Source organism: Formica exsecta, unplaced genomic scaffold, assembly GCF_003651465.1.
Source record: "Formica exsecta isolate Colony F162 unplaced genomic scaffold, ASM365146v1 scaffold247, whole genome shotgun sequence".
NCBI lineage: Eukaryota > Metazoa > Arthropoda > Insecta > Hymenoptera > Formicidae > Formica > Formica exsecta.
The window spans coordinates 1,604,696-1,623,945 of NW_021849743.1; the positions used below are offsets into that span (position 1 = coordinate 1,604,696).

The 19,250-nt window shown below is 39.1% G+C and overlaps 3 protein-coding genes across 6 annotated transcripts in view; 1 reads left to right on the plus strand and 2 right to left on the minus strand.

The window, feature by feature from the left end:
- The first annotated feature begins 110 nt into the window (after window positions 1-110).
- On the plus strand, window positions 111-3,855 carry LOC115236282. The gene is made up of 5 exons (XM_029808633.1): window positions 111-388; window positions 647-757; window positions 967-1,197; window positions 1,349-1,609; window positions 1,749-3,855. Exons 1-5 carry the CDS (start codon window positions 287-289, stop codon window positions 2,967-2,969), a joined length of 1,926 nt encoding a protein of 641 aa, XP_029664493.1. The 5' UTR covers window positions 111-286; the 3' UTR covers window positions 2,970-3,855.
- Window positions 3,856-3,873: 18 nt separating this feature from the next.
- Window positions 3,874-11,792, minus strand: LOC115236286 (lysophosphatidylcholine acyltransferase). The gene is made up of 5 exons (XM_029808639.1): window positions 11,361-11,792; window positions 8,078-8,223; window positions 6,502-6,719; window positions 4,200-4,312; window positions 3,874-4,032 (listed from the first exon to the last, which is right to left on the minus strand). Exons 1-5 carry the CDS (start codon window positions 11,484-11,486, stop codon window positions 3,874-3,876), a joined length of 762 nt encoding a protein of 253 aa, XP_029664499.1. The 5' UTR covers window positions 11,487-11,792.
- A 1,023-nt stretch (window positions 11,793-12,815) lies between these two features.
- The window catches only part of LOC115236279, a 14,727-nt gene continuing 8,292 nt past the window's right edge, over window positions 12,816-19,250 (minus strand). For all 4 annotated transcript variants that reach the window (XM_029808628.1, XM_029808631.1, XM_029808629.1 and 1 more), the window contains one exon: window positions 12,816-19,059. In XM_029808628.1, coding sequence (XP_029664488.1) covers window positions 15,595-19,059 — 3,465 coding nt within the window. In that variant the 3' untranslated portion in view covers window positions 12,816-15,594. The remainder of the gene's footprint in view (window positions 19,060-19,250) is intronic.

A 19,250-nucleotide genomic window follows, 5' to 3' on the forward strand; every position in this document is an offset into this window, starting at 1 on the left:
CGGGTCGACGACACCGGGTTGCCGCCGCTCTCATCCCCGCCAACCCCTTATCTATCACCGCCGCGGGGTGCTAGGCCGATATTGTCGCGTCTGCGCGATGAACAACAGTTGGGAGACAGTCTGACCGGACGGCTTCGCGACAGAGACGTGCCGCCACGGCGTCGTGCGGCGTCGGGGGACGCGCGTTAACCCCTCGCCAAACTCGTAAAAACACCTGACCGAGGTGTTGACAGCACCCCGGCGACAACAATCGACTCCTGGCCACGAAAGTCCTCCGTGCACGATCATGAATAGCTCGCCGCAGAACACCAACAGCACCGGCGGGCAGCGGCGGACGACCGGTATTGACAACAGCGACGAGGAGGAATGGAGCGGCGTCGTCGAATGTGTAATTACTCTCTCCAGCCGCTTCTCTCTCACCCTGCGTTATTCGCGTTGAGGAATTATTCCATCACGCGAATATTTATTTCTGATTTTTAAATTGTTATCTGCAAATTCTTCCGTTTTGCCGTTTTTTTTAAATCGGAAATCGTGTAAAACAGATATCTTCCTTTTTTTTCTCTTTATCAAATACAATATTGTATGGCCGCATAAAGTAGCTTCAGTTAATGTTACGATCCAGCGATAAGCATTTTTTTTTCCTCAGGCTGTCCTTGAAAGAAGCAAATCCGAGAGAGCCGTACGCGCTGATGAAGATAGACGTCGACGGACGATTATCGTTGAGAAGAAGAATGGCACGTACGGTTTCACATTACAGGTAATACACTTATATATGTATATATTACCGCATCATATACAATAAACGTGATATCTCAATCTCTCTAATGCTATTACGCAACGCTATTATGCTCATTCTATTAAAATTCACAAAACTTAAAGATTGTAATGAACAAGTTAAACATGTTTTATTTACGAGTATGTTGGCTATTTCAATCACTAGTAATTTAATCTCGACTAATTCAATAGAGCTACGGAATACATTATAAGAGGGAGCAGGAGATAGAAATGGTTACGTACGTGGACTATGTGGAATACGATGGACCAGCGTTCAAAGCTGGTATGCGAGAGGGTGACGTAATACTGTCTATAAACGGTCACGAGATGGACAGAGCCGATCACAAGACTCTTGTGAATTTTATCAAGAACTGTGATACCAGAATGCGGATGGTGGTGTCCTTCGAAGACTGCGTTAGAAAGGTAAAATGAGATTTGATTCTCTTATATATTTATGACATTTTTACGATCTTGAAATTTTAATCGAATATTAACGTAATTTTTTCTTCTACTCTAATAGCAATGCGTGCAAATTTTGCTACATCAGTCGTTGAAAATATACATGATATTTTAGGTGGAATTACATATGCGTTACATCGAGTTGCAACGCGCCCTCCAGTCTCGTCTGGGTGAATTGGAGAGACTGTGCGAGAGAGAACGGTCTATTCTAATGGGCCGATGGAAGACCCATTCACTGCCAGCGCGCAAGAGAACGCCTAACAGCATCGCCGGCACTAACCCTAATCAGCCGTCGCCCTCTTCTAGTTTCAATTCTTCTACCATTCAGTGCTGCCGGCCAGCAACCTCTACCGAACACCTTCTACTCTATAATGTGGTAACTGTTATTTACATTTTGAGAATAGAAATTTAAAAAAAGAGAAAATCAGCGCTATAGAGCACCTAAACTTTCTAAAATTACAAGCGCATCTCTATATTTGCAATTTAAACAACTTTAACACAAATATATCTTTTAGTTTGCGGATGGACGACCCTATCTCATACCACGTAGCGCCGCTTGTCTCGTGACAGTCGGACCGCCTCGTTCTCGTAGCGATCATCATCACTTCCTGTCTAAGATGTCGAGCGAATCTGCGATGGCCGTAAGCTCTTCGCGTCACAGTTATCACCAGGCTAACGGTATGACGGGTACACCCGCGAAGAGCAAATCTCATAAACAGACCTGTCAGCAGCAATCATCCGTTGCTGTCGAAGGACCGTCGTTGCATTCGGTTCCTCAAAACAATCTCTGCGTCGCTTGTATCTCCAGCGCGAATCGTCGCCGAGAGCAGTCCGATAGCGGTAGTCTAGATGCTTACGATCTTGCCAGTCCCTGCTGTGATCCAAATTGCGTACCTAGTCGTCGGCGTCGCGAGAAACAACGACGCGCCCGCAACGAGCAAGCTCTTCATCAGCAGCAACAGCAGCAGCAGCAGCAACAACAGCAGCAGCAGCAGGCTAGCATACAGCATCATCACGTTCAAGGACAACGAGACCAACAACAACAACAGCAGCCTAACGCTCACAATTGCCCCCGCACGTCCGGTCACAGTCTTCATTCCATTACTAGTAGTGACGTCTCGACAACAGCCGACAGCGTCGCCTCCTGCTCCACCAGTCTCAGCACCGACACCCTATACTGGGATCCGAGCGTGCACCAGCGACCACCGCCGTGCCTTCAATACGCTAAGCCCAAGTCCTGGGACAATCTGACCACCAAAGCTTTCGGGGGCTATGGCTTCGGTTATGGTTACTTGGACACCGTGACTATCAAGACCCATAGTGCGGAACGTCCCGGTAAAGGGTCGCATAGCGGTGGCAGCAGATCAAAGACGCCGATCGGCATCGTGCAGCGGAAGTCTAGTGGTACCAGCGGCAGTACCGTGTATTCGACAGCCACGAGTTCGACAATCACGAGTCGACACTTTCAGCCGACCAAGTCAACGGAAAGTTTATTGATCGCGCCGGGACCATACCAGGGCGATCTCGATCAGGCCAGTTTGAGCTGCGAATGCCTGGATAGCGGTGGCGGCGCCGGCGGATCTAGCTCGCGCTTCATTCAGTTAGATAAGCACAAACGCGGCGACGACGCGGCGGGATACATCCCGCCAACCCACGCGCAAGTTAGACATCGACGGTCTAGTCATTCCGATGGAAAACTACGGGCTATCAATAACTCCGAAGTTACGCGATTGTAATATCTCCCCTAAATACATTATCAAGATAAAAATAAAGCACGAACGTAAATGTTGCATTTTATTTGGCTAGCCGATAAAATAAAATCAAGATAATGATTGAATCGCTAACATATATTGCCAGGGACGTCTTTGAAACTAAATGAAAATCTAAGTAATTTGTATCTCTAAATCTCACACCTCTTCAGTCTCTCGTTCCAATATTCCTAAATCTTTAGATCAAAGTTACAAACATCTGACGCCATCTCTGTCTTTCCTTTATTATATGTTGCCGTACAGATCACCGAGACCTTTGTTGTATGTTTTCAATCAGACTCTATATTACCTACTGTCAGTTAGTCTGTATGCATATTAGATTTTCCTGACAAATTGCATTTTCCATTAAAAAGATTATTAAAGTCGCGAGATCACTTGAAATATAATTGTTGGTAGCATAATATTTATCTATGTAACAAAATAAATATTATTTCTAAATCAATTTGGCAATATCTCGAACGTAATAAAAACTAAAAGAAGTTTCTGTTCAATAAATACTGTTATTTTCAACATACTGGTTTATAGTCAAACATTCTATAACTTAATATATTTTTAACTCAGAATAACTAACAATGCACGCTCTTAAACACACTTTGGCCATTTCGTTCATATACAGATATTACAAAGAGTACAATTTCTCTTTGATTACACCCACATATCCTCTGTCTATATACATATATACGTACATACGTACACACATGAATGCACTTGCGTGCGCATACGTAGACTGTATTCACAATCGATTCGTACGATCTCGCCCTGCATGGCTGTGTCTGTGTTGTATGTGTGTGTGTGTGTGTGTATTTACCTACATAACACACGTGCCACTTTACGGTATGTAATAAATATATACATAACTCTCTCTCTGTACTTACGCGCCAGGACCTTCCCACGTCCACGTTACCGTGTCTAATTTATTAGGATATCTGATGCACACTGGCTGCACCGGCACACCGGGATAGAAGGCACCCGATTTGAAGGTAATCAAGCACGACCGGTTTGTACATGTTCCCTCAGGAAATATCATAACCTGCGGAAGATGGTCGGTCAGTTGCACCTAGATGCGAAGGTAGTGATTTACGCTACCTTGATTGCAAACTTGCGTGCATCTCTCACCCATGAATTATTCAGAATATTATAGAAGATCTTTACAACCGTCTCTACAAACTCTCACGATAGTATAATATTTTTTTTTACCTGTGGCCAATCCTCCTTGGAAGTAGTTCTCTCGATTATTTCCTTGATAGTATTCTGACGGGAATTTGGATCTTCCCTCCACACGTAGACCGGCTGCGTATAGTTGATGAGTTCTGTATGCGCCAAACATCGAAAGGCATAACGCAAATAAAATCGATTTTTCAAATACCAGTTATGATAATTATGATTTGGACTTTGCGTGACTCTATTCGATCAAACCAATTATTATTAGTTTTGTAGCGCAAGTAATTAATCTCGGAATGAAATAAGAAAATCTTACGAACGAATTATCATGATTTGTTATTGAAAGTGGACTGGAAATTAATTGCGACATTTTTGCACAGCAAATTATTTTGGAAATGATAAGCCTGTTGATTATTGTTTCATTAAATTGCAATAGAATATTAACTAAGTAACGTTCTTGCAAGAGCACATTTGCTCTACAATAATTTGTCGTATAAAATGGTGAATGGGATTCATATATTAAAGATATTATATATATAATATCCCCTATTACACACTGTGACCACTCCTTTGTTGGAAAAGAAATTAATATTTGGCTGACTTTAACAAAGCACAACATCGATGTCGATGAACAATGTAAATGAAGCGCGTTCAATCGTCATTGCTATCCGCATGAATTATCCATAATAATTATCTATGAGATTATCTTTTTTGTTATACGATCTTACAATGTCGCTACAGACCATTTTTGCATTGACTAACAATGCCGATAATGTCTGAAATTATTTCCGTTTAATACGACCTCGCATAGACCACAGCATATTGAGATTTTAGGTCAAGACTTTCTCCTAAGAGCACAAGCTGACGTCATTATTTTTTAGTTGGCTCATATCCTATCACACACAAGTATTCAAAATCGTATAGTGTGAATATCTTTTAATTATCTCTCGAAGTAATTAAAATAAAGTAATTTTTAATAAATGTATATTTGCAAAAAACAATATAAAAGAATATAAGATAATAAAAAGTATATAAAAGAGTTATAAAAAGATAATATTAAAAGAAAATAAGAGATAATAGATCTATTAAAAAAATAATAAAGGATTAAAAAAAATAAAACAAACAAAAATATAGCACCTACTTCCTATAAATGGATTTAATCCCGATTCTCGTCTGACGATGATGGAGGGAAATCCGGTGACGTAAACGATGCCGCCGTCGATGAAGGTCGAGTGCGGCGCGAGGACGAGAATCGGTGCTTCCGATCTGGAAGCCTGTTTCCCTCGGACCACGATTTTCATTCCGCCGGCTTGGTAAGTAAGTCGACCCACGAAACATATCCATGGCACTAATTTGCTGTTGGGTTTCAACCGACAAAGTACATGCAATGGAATTACTCGAAAATACTTGGAGTGTTTAATTTATTGGAGCAACATATCGATGCGTCGACAGTGTCGCGAAAAGAACGCGGAGTTCCGAGAGCTCCGGTATACCCGAGTCAACTTGATACTACGAAAGAGAGAAACGCGCTATGAACAGGTATATCCGATGCACTTTCTATACGTTTCTGTGATAGAAAGAAAAAGAATGAAAAGAGATGGTGAAAGCGTTCGGATTAGTAACTCAAATTTTGACCATCGAGAAATGTTAATTGCAAACTTTAAATTATGCACATATACACGTATCGAGACGCAGTTTTTACACTTTTCTTTTGGCTCTCTGAGATGCGTATATCGGTGTCCCATTTCTTTTCACAAATATTAATGAGGCCGAAAGATATATATATATATTTTGATCTATATATTTTTTAATAACATTGCGCACGAGCAAAATTGATAAATAGAGACATTGAATAATACACATCAAAGAATTTATAACCAATGCTGTTATTTAATCCTTTAACTGAGTTTAAATACAGTTTAATTTGTTTGTCAAAGGATAAAATAAAGTGAAACGCGCAATTTATAAAAGCCAAGTTATCAACAATTATTAAAAATATTAGTTAATTGCCGAAGAATAAATCCCATTCACCATATATGCATATATGAATATTATGTACAATAAAAAAATTAATGAATAGAGCAAAACATTGCAATTTTCTGATATCAGATTAAAATCTTTAATTTCTACAAGAGAGAGATCGCAAATATAAATCTAAATTTAAAAAACCATCTATCTAAAGATATTTATACTATCGATTCAATTCAATCTTAAGATTATTTTAAGATGTATATAGATTTCATTAAAAATCTCCCTCGGCCAAAAATATAGCGACCTCTCCCTTATATCGGTCAATTTGGTTCGTCAACGGACGACAATGCGATGATGGGCGACCTACTTCCGAAGAAAGGGAGGCGGCTACTCTCCCCTTTGGCAACGATGCTCGGCCCGCCGAGGTACACGACCGGAAGTGCATCGAAGAAGCTGGAATGCGGGGCGAGAGCCAGTACCGGCGCGTCCTTAGTCTCCGCTTTCCGGCCCTTGACCTTCAGATGATGAAATCCACCGCAGAGAAATAACGCCCGCATCATCCAGCAGATCACGACGCGCATGTCTCTGTTTTTAAGTAGTTTAATTTGCAGTACGCATGCACACCATCCGAGATGCAACTCACTACTTTTACTCTCAGGAAGGAAGTCTAAAATGATTAGCGGGATTCACAAACGATCTTTGGAATTCGATCTTTACGAGAGATACAATTTTGATAAATGTTATATTTTTATCTCACAGAGATCATTAGATTTAGAAAAAATTGTGAATTTCTAGAAAATACTTGGAAATTATGAGACTATTAAAAAACTTGTCAGTTTTTTACGCTTTCGCAAATGCATATTCGCACGAAAAGCATTATATTATTTTTAATTTAAACGATAGCTGATTTCTTATAATACTATATTAATTACATAAATTCGAACAAGTATATTCACTTCATAAAAAAATTTGCAAGGCTATTTTATATAATGTGCTCTAACCAGTATCTAGTTAAAGATATCTTACAATAAGAGTTATTTCTTTAAGCTAAACTTGTGTCATAACTTCTCACTGTAATACAAAGTTATTTTATAGACTCCCCGCGTGTGGCAAGACCTTGACAGTAACGCATGACTAAATTATGAAAGAAATATAAATAGATGGTGTTATAACTTTACCGCCAACTAACCACCTTTATCTAACTCTTTTTTTGTCTCTACATTAATTTACAAAATAATATTTTTATTTAATAATATCACTTGAATAATATATAATTTTATTTACAAATTTAAAGCCCTGAGAATAATTGATGTTAAAATTATAAAATCAGGAAATATATTAGTTTCTCGCGGACAAATTCCGAGATTATTGATTATCTGTCATAAGATGTTAAATAAGTCACTAATAAATTATTAATAAAAAGACAAAGACACTAAACGGAGGTGTTTCGTTGTGTACGGAAACGTTTAGTGAAACCAGAATCATAAGCAATAATCTTGTTACAATCAAAGATCTAATCTTGTATGAGAACGTGTATTATTAACGCTTTTTTTCTTTCTTTGATTAATCGAAAGTCATTAATTGATCTCGTTGGCTTGAGATGAAATCTTCACATATCGCCTTTAATTTAAATCTTAATTCAATATCAAAAATTGTTAAATACGTCTCTAAGAAATTGTAAACAATTATTAAAAAATCAAAAACTGAGTTCTAGGTCTAAGGATCTCTGAGAACGCATATCCAAAGATCTAAATGATGCGAATTTAATCTGTTAGCAAAGCGAGGTGATATATTATACCACCACAGAAAAAAGCTTAAGAAGCAATCCCAAAGGGTTAATGTCAATGTGAATAGCATGATAGATAGAAATAGACTCGTAAGATAAGGAATGACCGTTTCCTCTCGGTGAGATTATCACACCGGTAGATACTGCTTAAACATACCGCCTCCAGCCCGTAAGAGGAGCTCGCCGAAGATCATCCTCGGACAATCCATGCAGACCTAAACAAGCCAACAGCCACGCAAGTATCATCAAAGTCGTGATGGCGGCTAGTCTGACTGGCAAGAGGGCGATTGTCAGGAATATCGTCTGAAACAATAAATATTCCTATGTCAATTTTTTCGGATATTAATTTTTGATTAAATCTAACATATTACATCTTAATTTTCTTATCACACACATAATATGTAAATTAAAAAGTCAAATGAATAGTGGCTTGATTCACGATCTGTAGATCAGATCTGTCATAAATAGTCCAATGACAGATGTAAATTATATGATCTAATTATGTTATCTAAATGTTAACGCTTGAAATATAAATTGAAGAAATTTACACTTAGAATATTATTAAAAATTTCTTAAATTGACGCTTATGTTCTTTTCTCGCTGTATTGCAGGATCACGTTATAAAAATGGGATAAGCAGATAAGTAAGTAAGTATGTAATTGGATCGGACCAACTCGTCGCTTGTCACGCGGTCAAGGTTACAATACGTTCATCAGTGGCTTCAACTTCTCGTCTGTTAAAAGGAAAGAGAAAGAAAGAATGAAAAGCAGGAAAGAGGTGGTACGCGAGTACCGTCCGTTATGTTTCACTGTTCCGTTAGCCGCACACATCAGTTGTGATCAGCCGCTCATTCCCTCTCGCTTCATCTTGTTCAAGAAATGAATGCATGAGACACAGCTAAATATGTGATATACGAAGGCAAGTCAAATATCTATGCCACGAATAACTTTATCAATTAAATCTATGTTCCGTTATAGAATTAATATTATTGTTGACTCATATATCATATAAACACAAATGTGATAGTTATGACATAATTTTTCTATAAACGAGAGTGAACGTAAAGCAAGAACTAAGACAAAGATTAAAATATAGAAGCTAAAGATAAATTTCACATAAATATTAAAACAATGTTTCAGGACAAGATTTTAAACAAAAATCAATGATAACTAATTCGAGTTACGTCGATAATCGATCGAATAAATCATGTACGATATCGAAGGACTCTCTCACAAATCACAATTTCATAATAAGGTAGAGAAAGTTATATATTAACATATATTAACATAGAACACAAAGAATATAATACATTATAAAAAAAAAAGATTATATATAAAGTATAAAATAGACTAAAGATATATATAATATGTAAAAGATAGGATACTTTGTTTATTCTGAAATTTGAAAAAGTTACCTTAAAGTATATTAAGATAGAATAATCGAAAGTAAAAACATGATATTGCACATTCTATGTCAAATCACGTATCAAAATGAATTTCATAAAATATCTCGTAAACCATTAACTTTTTAATAATTCTGTTTCAATATTTTTATATTTATAATGACTAAGGGAATTTATAAATACAAGGAAAATGATATAGTTCCATTAAAAAATGAAGATAATTTTATATTTCGTCTTCGCCTGAAACAAAAGTGTCTGCAGGATGTCCCTCTCAAAACCTCACAACATTTATCCAAAACTTTCTTTTTGATAATATTTTAGATTTTCAGATGTTTCACTGAGACATTTAAAATAGGAAATTCTAGATGTATATATAATTTAATTTTTTATTTAATCGTCAATTTTCTTTTTACGATGTTGTATTCATTTCTAATTTGATCCCGTTGACATAAATCGCCCCGTTCTTAATTCACTCGCATCGTCTAGAATGTAGGCTTTCTACGCGTTCAGACTTCACCGATGTTTTAACAAGAGAAAGCATCGGTCCACAGAAGAGCGCTACTTGCGTCGTATTAATGTTTAGAAAAGTATAGGCCACGATTTTAATGCCTCGAAAATATATAACGGCAAAAAAGTCGTTAGTCTCGCTGCTATTTACAAGAACTGAACTGCGGAAATGACTTCAACGAGTGCGAAGGCTATTTTCCATTTTCTTGCCAAGCAATCTAGATCGCGATAGAAATGTGTTTTTAGATCCTTAGATTTTTTTCAATTTACATGTACATGTTGTACTAATCAAATAATTGAGATCTTGCGAATTCTGGTACACGATTCACATACATGGTTGTCATATCCTGATATCAAACAATTGTAACTTAATTAACGTTGAGAAATTTTTAAATGTTCAACTTAATATTGATATTCTGAATTAATATAATATGTTCGTATATATATTCGATATATATATATATATATATATAATTATATTTATGTTAATTGATATTTATTTTTTTTTTTGAAAAATTTATATGTATATATATATCAAACTTTCCAAATGACATTTTTGCCTAGATTCTGGAGAAGCATCTACTAGTGAACGTACTGATCACTTACGTGACCTTGTTCGCGGTTAACATTTATGTCGAGTTCGCGTTGAAGCCCGAAGTCCGAGAATGTGCCAAAGAAAAGTGGGGCGGAAATTGCATACAAACAATATGCTTATGTCAACATGCTCATCGTCGCGACCACGACCGTGGAATATCTCGAAAAATTAGATGACTTAACTCTTGTCCGGAGAAAGGATTAGGATACATTAATCGTAATTGCAGAAAATTGACCGCGTGGCGATTGACTACTACCTGACCGATTCCTGGCCACGGCGTGAAAGTAACCACGACCAACTTGCGGAAAAACCGGCCTGTGTAAGTACGATATCTCCTCGACCATCTTGCGAATATTTTTACAAGTATTTCCATGTTCTTATTTCGACACATTCTGAGACTCGCAAAACAATCTTATATAACTGTGATATTATGTTGTTATATGTATCTCATATGTATTATACACACAGATTCGACTGTACGTGCATACGTGCTGTTTTGTAATGTTGTACTTGAAATGTAAATAAAATATTCGAATCTTTGAAAAATAAACCCCTCGATTTCTTTTCCGCGAGATGACCATTCTCGTAATAAATTTCAAACTTATTACGTAATTTTCAAGAGCCCAAATCGCATCCCCTAAATTATTTGCACACAATTCCGATCGAATTATTATCGCAACACTTTAATCGGTTCTCCAGAGCTCTATCGGGACACGATTAAAAATCTGCAAAAAGTTTAACGCTAAACTGCGAAGTAGTTATCCAACACACACACACACACACACACACACACATCCTCACACACACGCGCACTTCCTTGGCATCTCGATCGAAGCACACCCCGCCTCGGTGGCGACGGTGGCGGCGGCATCCCTCTAAAACTCGCCCGCACGAGCATCGATCCCGGGGAAGAAGCTGCTTCCGAGAGATACTGACCTTGAGCTTGTCGTAGGTCGAGCCAAGTTCGAGCCGATGCACGAAGGGGTTGAGTATGTCCGCGCCGAGCGACGCGGCGTCGGCTTCGTCGGCATCCGGTCGCTCGTTCCTCGCGTCACCGTTCATCCCGCGGAACGCAAGGGAAAAGTAAACTCTCCAACGATGCCCGTCTCCCGAGAACGGAGAGTCTGCGGAAATGTTCCTCGACGATCGTCCTTCTCGTTCAAGAGAGACAGAGAGAAAGGGGGAAAACGCGACTGGAAATGCGTGAAATTAAATAAACACGGGACTCAAACGCGAAGGCAAACCACATTGATGTAAATCGGAGCGAGCGCTCACACCCTTCCGGAAGGGTTAACGGTCGACGTTGGACTGACGCTATCCGGACACGCGCCACCGCGAGCGCGAGCGGCTCCCGCACCTCCTCCTGCGAGCGGACAGGCAAGCGAGCGCCGCCATCGGAGTCGAGTGATGCCGACGACCTGGTTTACGCTCGCTCGATGTTACACCACGATTCATCCGCTCTGATAATAAGAGTTCTCATTTCTATTCAAACAATATGCAAAACTATTGTTCTTTTTTTTTTTCGATAGTGTCTCTCATTGCGAGCTATCGCGTTCATCGCGTAATAATCTGACTTTTCCCAGCTAATAAACGCATATTTGATTCTTCTCTTCGGTTATCATATCCACAGACTTTTATACTATATATTTTCATACCATTTATTGACGCTTTAAATCCCGTTGTATTCACATAAATACGAAATTTTCTGCGAATTATTTTTCTTCACATATAACGCCTCCCCAGAAATTTGCGATTAAATTCTTTTCTGCTGAGAAAGCTTTTCCGCGGCGATATTATGGCGGATATGTGTAATGGTATCAATTATCACATGTATACAATATATATATACACTTTTGCATAGTCGCGCATGCCCAAAATTATGTATCGATTAATAATTACTATTACTATTTAAGTAATTGTTATTGTCCAAAAATAAAAGCTATATAAATTTTTGATATGTTCCTTTATAATATATATAGGCATACTGTCACCGTTTTTGCGACTTTGTATCAGGTATCGATTTTATCTTTACAAGTATCTATCCTATCCTATGCAAGTATCGTGTTTTCGTCACTGCCAGTCGTTATTGAAGAAATGCCGACAAATATCTCATACTTATCAAATGTTATCTCAAGCACTATTTAAAAATAATAATCGCTTTTTATTAATTGTTACTTATCTGAAAACGATTCAGATTTGTTATAGAAAGATCATTTTTTTACCTACTTTATATAATAATTTTATAATTGATAAAATTACAATCGGACCACACTATTAATTATGAAAAAAAAAATGATATAAAATAATATTTAATATATATGTGTAAACCTATATAAGAGATAGGATAAGAGGATCAGGAGAGATTCGACAATAAATTCTCACCCGAAATTGCCGTTTGTCAACTATTTTCTGACGATTTTCTGTGCGTTTACGTCAGGAACACTTTATTTTACATATTTACACCTGTTTCGAGATTGCATTTTCCGCGTTGGTCTATCCTTCTCCTTTTCTCTCTGTCACGCATACATGTTACACGCACGCACGCACGCACTTACATTTTTTCGCGTTCTTTCTTGAATCGGATCAAAATTCCATAAATTAAAAAGAACATCATCGACTATCTATTTAATTAAACGTGTTTAATTAATCGAACATCTCCGAAAACGGAATAACAATTTGTTCCTCTCGACCGATCTATCGAAATATCCTTTAACCAGTAGTCCCAAGCTCTTTTTACGCTGCTCGTTGTTTCTTTTATTTTCATTAACATGTACTATCGCATATTGTGCATAAAAAATCAAGAAAGATAAGAATTCTTGTCCTATTAAAATCCTTAAAATAACACTTCGCTTATTATCTTCGACGTTTCGAGAACCTTGATTTTAATGAATACAAATACCTGTTAAAACACACATACGTATACACACGTACACACACACACACACACACACACACACACTTCCTCTCTCTTTTTTCTCTTGATATATAGAATATCCTTAAATTGCACCTCTCTCTATTACGTATGTGGGAATTTATGGACATCCTACAGTTCCGTTCAATTTTTGCTACGGATTTTGATATCTTACGTCATTACTAGTAATTTTGTTGGAGGTATTTGCCTCTGACGCAAGAAGATTGTATTCGATTTACCGGTTAAAGGGTTGCAATAAAAACTTCGTCCACTACTACGTTCACGAATAATTAATTGAGATCATAAAAATAACGAAGCTTAGATTACATTGATGTCCTTCTCTATGTGATGTGTGAATATACGTATTGTAGACACGGATGCTTCGATCCTTGGATCTTCAATTGCTGAATATTTTATTGTATAAATGCTTAAAAATCTTTAAATATATAACAGCATTTTTTGTGATCTTGTGTATATATTTTAGGATTTAAAAAAATTATATAGTTCTAAAGATTTTGCGTGAGGATTAAACGTTCGAGGATTTAAAGATTAAAATACGATCGCGAATAGAAAATTAAGAATTTCATTTCAGGTCAATAATACTACCAAAAAATATTCTACGTAAAAATTTAAGAATCTAAAAAATTAAAAGTAAGTTTCTCTTTGGGCGAAGAATCCAAGAATATAAGCATTCAATATTCAGATTATTGGATCCTTGAATTCTTATATCCTAATATATATGTATTATATGTAAATATGTTGTGTGTTTATATATGTATTAGGATGTCTTTTACTTGCCTACCAATCATATAACAAATATGTATGTGTACTCTCTTTTAGCTTTTTCTTTCTGTTATGTGACATAAATTTGAGACATTATTCTGTATTCCTTTAATTATTTATGTATGTTGACGACAGTTTAATGTTAATCTTAAACATACAAATCACTGAACAAAGCACAATTAAGGGACATCCTAATACCTGTGTGTTTTTGTGTATATGTAAATATATATATTTTTGGAAGTGGAATGTTCGCGTATTATTGAGGTATATCTACGTTCAAGCGTTCGAATATTGTCCGTTCCTCGAGAAGCTATAGAAAATACGCTCCATAGCCGGGAGCCAGTTGCCGTTTCTGAATTTTACTAAACGCATGTATATTCAGATCGCACCACCCTTCGAGAATACAAATATCTTGAGCGAATAGTACTTTTTCTCTCTTTCTCTTTCTCTTTATTATTTACCTTCTCTTATCTTTCTCTTCTCAGCATATCTCGAAGAGTTGTGTTTTCTGCAATCGTTGTTCCGAAATGTGCAAATCCAAAATGAGATAAACAGTCCTAAACGTCACTGAAGCAAAAATAAAATTAAACAAATCAAACATGAAAAATGAAAGATTGTTAGCAATTAAAAATAAGAATTAATTAAGAGAGATATTATGGCCATTTATATTATCAAAATGTTCCCTTATCTTTGGATATTTCATGATATTTTTTTAAATTGTTGGTTCGTTACTTATATCATTCATCGTTTTCGATAGTTCAAAGCTATATTATTGGGTCGTGCATTACTTCAGCGACGTCACGGACAGAGAAATCTCTTCACGATGAGACAAACATGTAAGGAATGTTTAACGAGCGTAAAGCGATATTTCAATAGCGATATAGATCATTGCAGTTTTCAAGAACAGATCATTAGAAAGTCAACTCGTGAATTATTTTAGATCTTGGATATTGATATTATTATGAAATTCTTGAGCCTTCAAATCCTTGGATTCTTGGACCCCTAAATTTTTGAGATTCTTGGACACTTAGATCCACGGATTTATTCATTCATCTGGTACTCGAAGCGAGATTTTTAACGATTAACCGTAATAATTGGGCCATCCATCGGAGTGTACTGTGTGTCCCAAAAAGAGGGATTAGTACTTTTGTCTCAAAAGTAAGAGTTCTCCCCAATCCGTCTCTGTAATATAAAGGCTAAAAGATGTGAATCATGAAAATAAATAATTCAAGAATTATATATCCAGTTTCCTAAAGTCTCTGCGATCCCCGTTTTTTTGTCTTTTTTTTTTTCTTTTTGTTTTGGAGATCAGAAATTATTTTTATAACTGAAAGAAGTGAAACTAAGCGAGTGTAAATTTTCATAAGGTTGAACCTAGTTGATCCCTTCTGGTTGACATCTCCTATCGAGACACCCGGTACAACTTTGCGAGTCGCGGCAGCCGCTGGTCCTTCATTTGATGATCCGTATCCGAAGTCATATAGTCCAAACCTGCACTTTCTCCGCGACAACGCACCAACTGGCATGATCGTAGTACGACGAGATGATATGCAGATTTTCGACATACTTGTTGATCAGCTGATCTAGCTCGCCTTCACGAAAGACGTGGTAGTACTGATGATAAGTGATCGAACCGCCGCCGCGGTCCGAGGATAATGACTCCCGAGACGAGGCATTGCTAATGGAGTCGGTGATCCTGTTTGTGCTGCCCAGATAATTCGCGGCGTCTCGTCTTTTCGTCTCGCTTGACATCTCGTCCAAAGATCGACCGCGTTCTTGCAATCTTCGTCGTTCCATCGAACATCGACGGTTATTCTCCACATTATTCGGATTCGACACTAACGATACTGTGCTGCCGGTGAATAATCTTGTCGTCGATTCCGCTTGGCTACCGTCGCTCAGGCTCGTAGTGTTCTCCATTATGGAGTCACCCACATCGCTCGAGTCTATCGATAGCCCGCCCTGGGAAGAACGCCACTTCTCAGCCGTCCTCGAGTCCTCCGTTGCGTCCTCGCACTCGAATTCACCTGTCTTCGACACCATCACAAAGTCCAACATATCGTCCGAATTGCTGCGCAACAGCGGCGAAGTGTTAGCGGAGCCATATCGCTCTTGGTCGACATTGGACCGTTTAGGTCCCGCTCCAGATTGAAAGTTAAATGTGCTTTCAGAATTAAGCTCTAGATCTTTAGGATTAATAAATGGTTTTTTGTTATCGCCTGTGAAATTACTATTGGATACAGGATTAACTGTTGATACGAGATCAAATTTAATTTTTGAATTCTCTTCGGATGCGAGATCGAATTTGAACGGTTCGTCATATTTGGATTTAAATCTAGTTTCGGGCTTGGCTTCCAACTTAACTTTATATTTGGAATCGCATTTAAATTTATGGTCGAATTCGGATTCAAATACGACGGCATGGTCCTCACAGAGAGATTTGGATTTTGGTGTCAATTTGGATTGGATCACATTGGCAAATTTGTCGTATCCACTTCTATCGTACGCTTTGTTTACGATCCATGAAGTCTCCTTGGGCACTTGATTGCATCCATCCCAGGCCGTGGCATCCGATTCCGCGTTCAACTTATTGTCCAACGACGATGACGAAGTTTTCGACGTCTGGCACAAGAGATCGAACGACGAGTTCTGGCAGTACCGACTGATATCTCGCATGAGATCGCTACTCGATTCGTCGGCATAACCACCCAAATCCACCGAAGCGGATTTACGATCTTGCTTTAAGTATGCTCGCGTTCGCACGCTCGATTGCGACCAGACACCGTTGTTATTCCGTTGTTGCGCAACCTGCGACAATTGTGAGAATTGTTCTACTTGAGTGTTGCGTTGAATCGCCGTTTCTACAGCATTCTCCAGCGAACTCGCCACGTTAGCAGCGGCCTCAAGAAGCTTCATAGATTGCGAGGAGATGGATTTTCCGCTTTCCAGCAGTATGCGTGACGCGGAGCGGATTGTATCAGCTCGTAAATTATTTTGGATAGAATCGTGCATCATGTCGGTTTCTGCAAACACCATGTCATCATCGAAATCCGCGGGCGAATCGTCGGGCGGGGGATCTAGAGATGTATGAGACTCCTCGAGTGACGCTGTGGTTTCCATACCCAATGATTCGTCGTCATGTGTAGTTTCTGGTTCTTTCGTATTCTTCGATACGTCGTCTCCGTTTGACTTGGAAACTTCTTCATTCGTCTGTGCATTGTTCTTCTTTTCTTCAGCTTCCTTTCTCGCGATATATCTTTCATCTGATGTGACGCTGATCACCGAGCCGATCGATTCCGGCGACGAGACGCCGCTGGAATCGCTATCTAGATCATCTGTCTCTGGATTGAACAATTCCAAAGATAGTAAACGGGGCAAAATCCTTGTGACGGTCTCCAAACGACCCGAAGCCGCCGTGGAAGCGCGTCTGACCAACGGAAACGACGGTCTAGCACGAGTCGCAAAACCCGGCTTCGCTATGAGCAGCTCCTTGATTTGATTCAACCTAGCCTTTCGACTATCATCCTCATTTATAATCGGCTCGCGACTAGCCATCTTGACGTCGTTGAAGGCACGTATCAGCGGTGCGGTGTCTTGTTCTACGTCAGGCTCCGCTGGTTCTGACATCAGATGGAGTTCTCTTGGCGCCTGCAAAATCTTATCGGACGTTTCCTTGCAGATGACAGTCGGTGCACTGGGCTTGATTGCGTCGCTGAGATGCGCATTCGTATTTGTATTCGTATCTGTATTTGTGATAGGCGATTGCTGCTTCAACAAAGATGACATATCGATTAGTTTGAATCTGGAGGACTGACTACTGTCCGGTGGTTGCTTGACACGCGGCGATGGTGGTGCCGATGTCGTGCCGAGTTGCAACGCTGCCGGTCGCGGCGCGGAAGTTATTTCATTGACCGACGAGGATGCTGGGGGTGCTGGGACAGCGATATCTTGCTTCGGCACAAAAATCACCGATGCAAAACTATCTTCAGAATCGACGCTAGTGTCACTCTGTAGACTGCTGTCTTTGGATGAGTCCGAACCGTCCTCGCGTGAAAGACGACGTTCAACGACCTCAATGCTACGTTTCACCAATGCAACTGATTGCACCTTATTGTCCGCCGGCTTAGGCTTTGTCGTTACTTCCGCTGTCGCGGTAGACACCGATTCATTCTCGCAGGATTTCCAACCTTGTAACATCCGGACGAAGCCGTTTTTGATGGATATACTGGAGACCTTTTCAATGTTCGTGGTGGAACGTTTTATTTTGCTGGTGAGTCCGTTCTTCAGCAATTGAAAGCGCCGGCTGGCGCTTACTGGGCTGATCGATTCCTTGAATGCCTCAAACGTTCGCCACTTACAGATTAGCTCCTCATTTAGTGACGCCTGCTTCATGATATTCCGGCGTACTCGCTCTTTCTCCTCCAGTCGTTCCGCCGACATCAGTTCCTCGTTCATCGAGTTCTGCTTCAATGGTACATTACGCTTGCGCAACGGTTGGCAGGAGAAGTCCGGAAAGTCCTTGATTAGATTTTCAATGGCAGTGTCTTCGGAATTCTCCAAACCGGTCTCCTCCACACACGATTTCTGTTTCACTAATCGCGGTTTCGAGCCGCTCGACGATGACGAGACCGATCGCTCATCTAGGATCAGTTCCGACGTGGAGCAAAAACCCGGAATGCTAGATCGGGAGCGCACTAAATCGAGTCGTTCGATTTCTAAAATGTCACCTAGGCTCTTGGACTTTATGTTTAACGTATCCGTGGAGCGCTTGTTCATCATCGTTAGCGTATGCGTAGTTTCTACGCGACGCAATTCGATTGGCAGCTCGTCCACATCGGTCATCTCATCGGGATCGTAGTGCCGTCGGCTCTTGGTGCCGCTTTGCCAGCTTCCGGGGAACCATGCACGACTGCCGCCTCCGCGTCTACTTCTCGCTAACTTCTAAAAAAAAGTTATACAAATCACGGATGAATATAATAGGATATTTAAATGATATATATAATTAAAATATATAATAAAAATATATCTTAACCGGGGAACCTGCCGCCTCCGCGTCTACTTCTCGCTAACTTCTAAAAAAAAGTTATACAAATCACGGATGAATATAATAGGATATTTAAAATATTTAAATG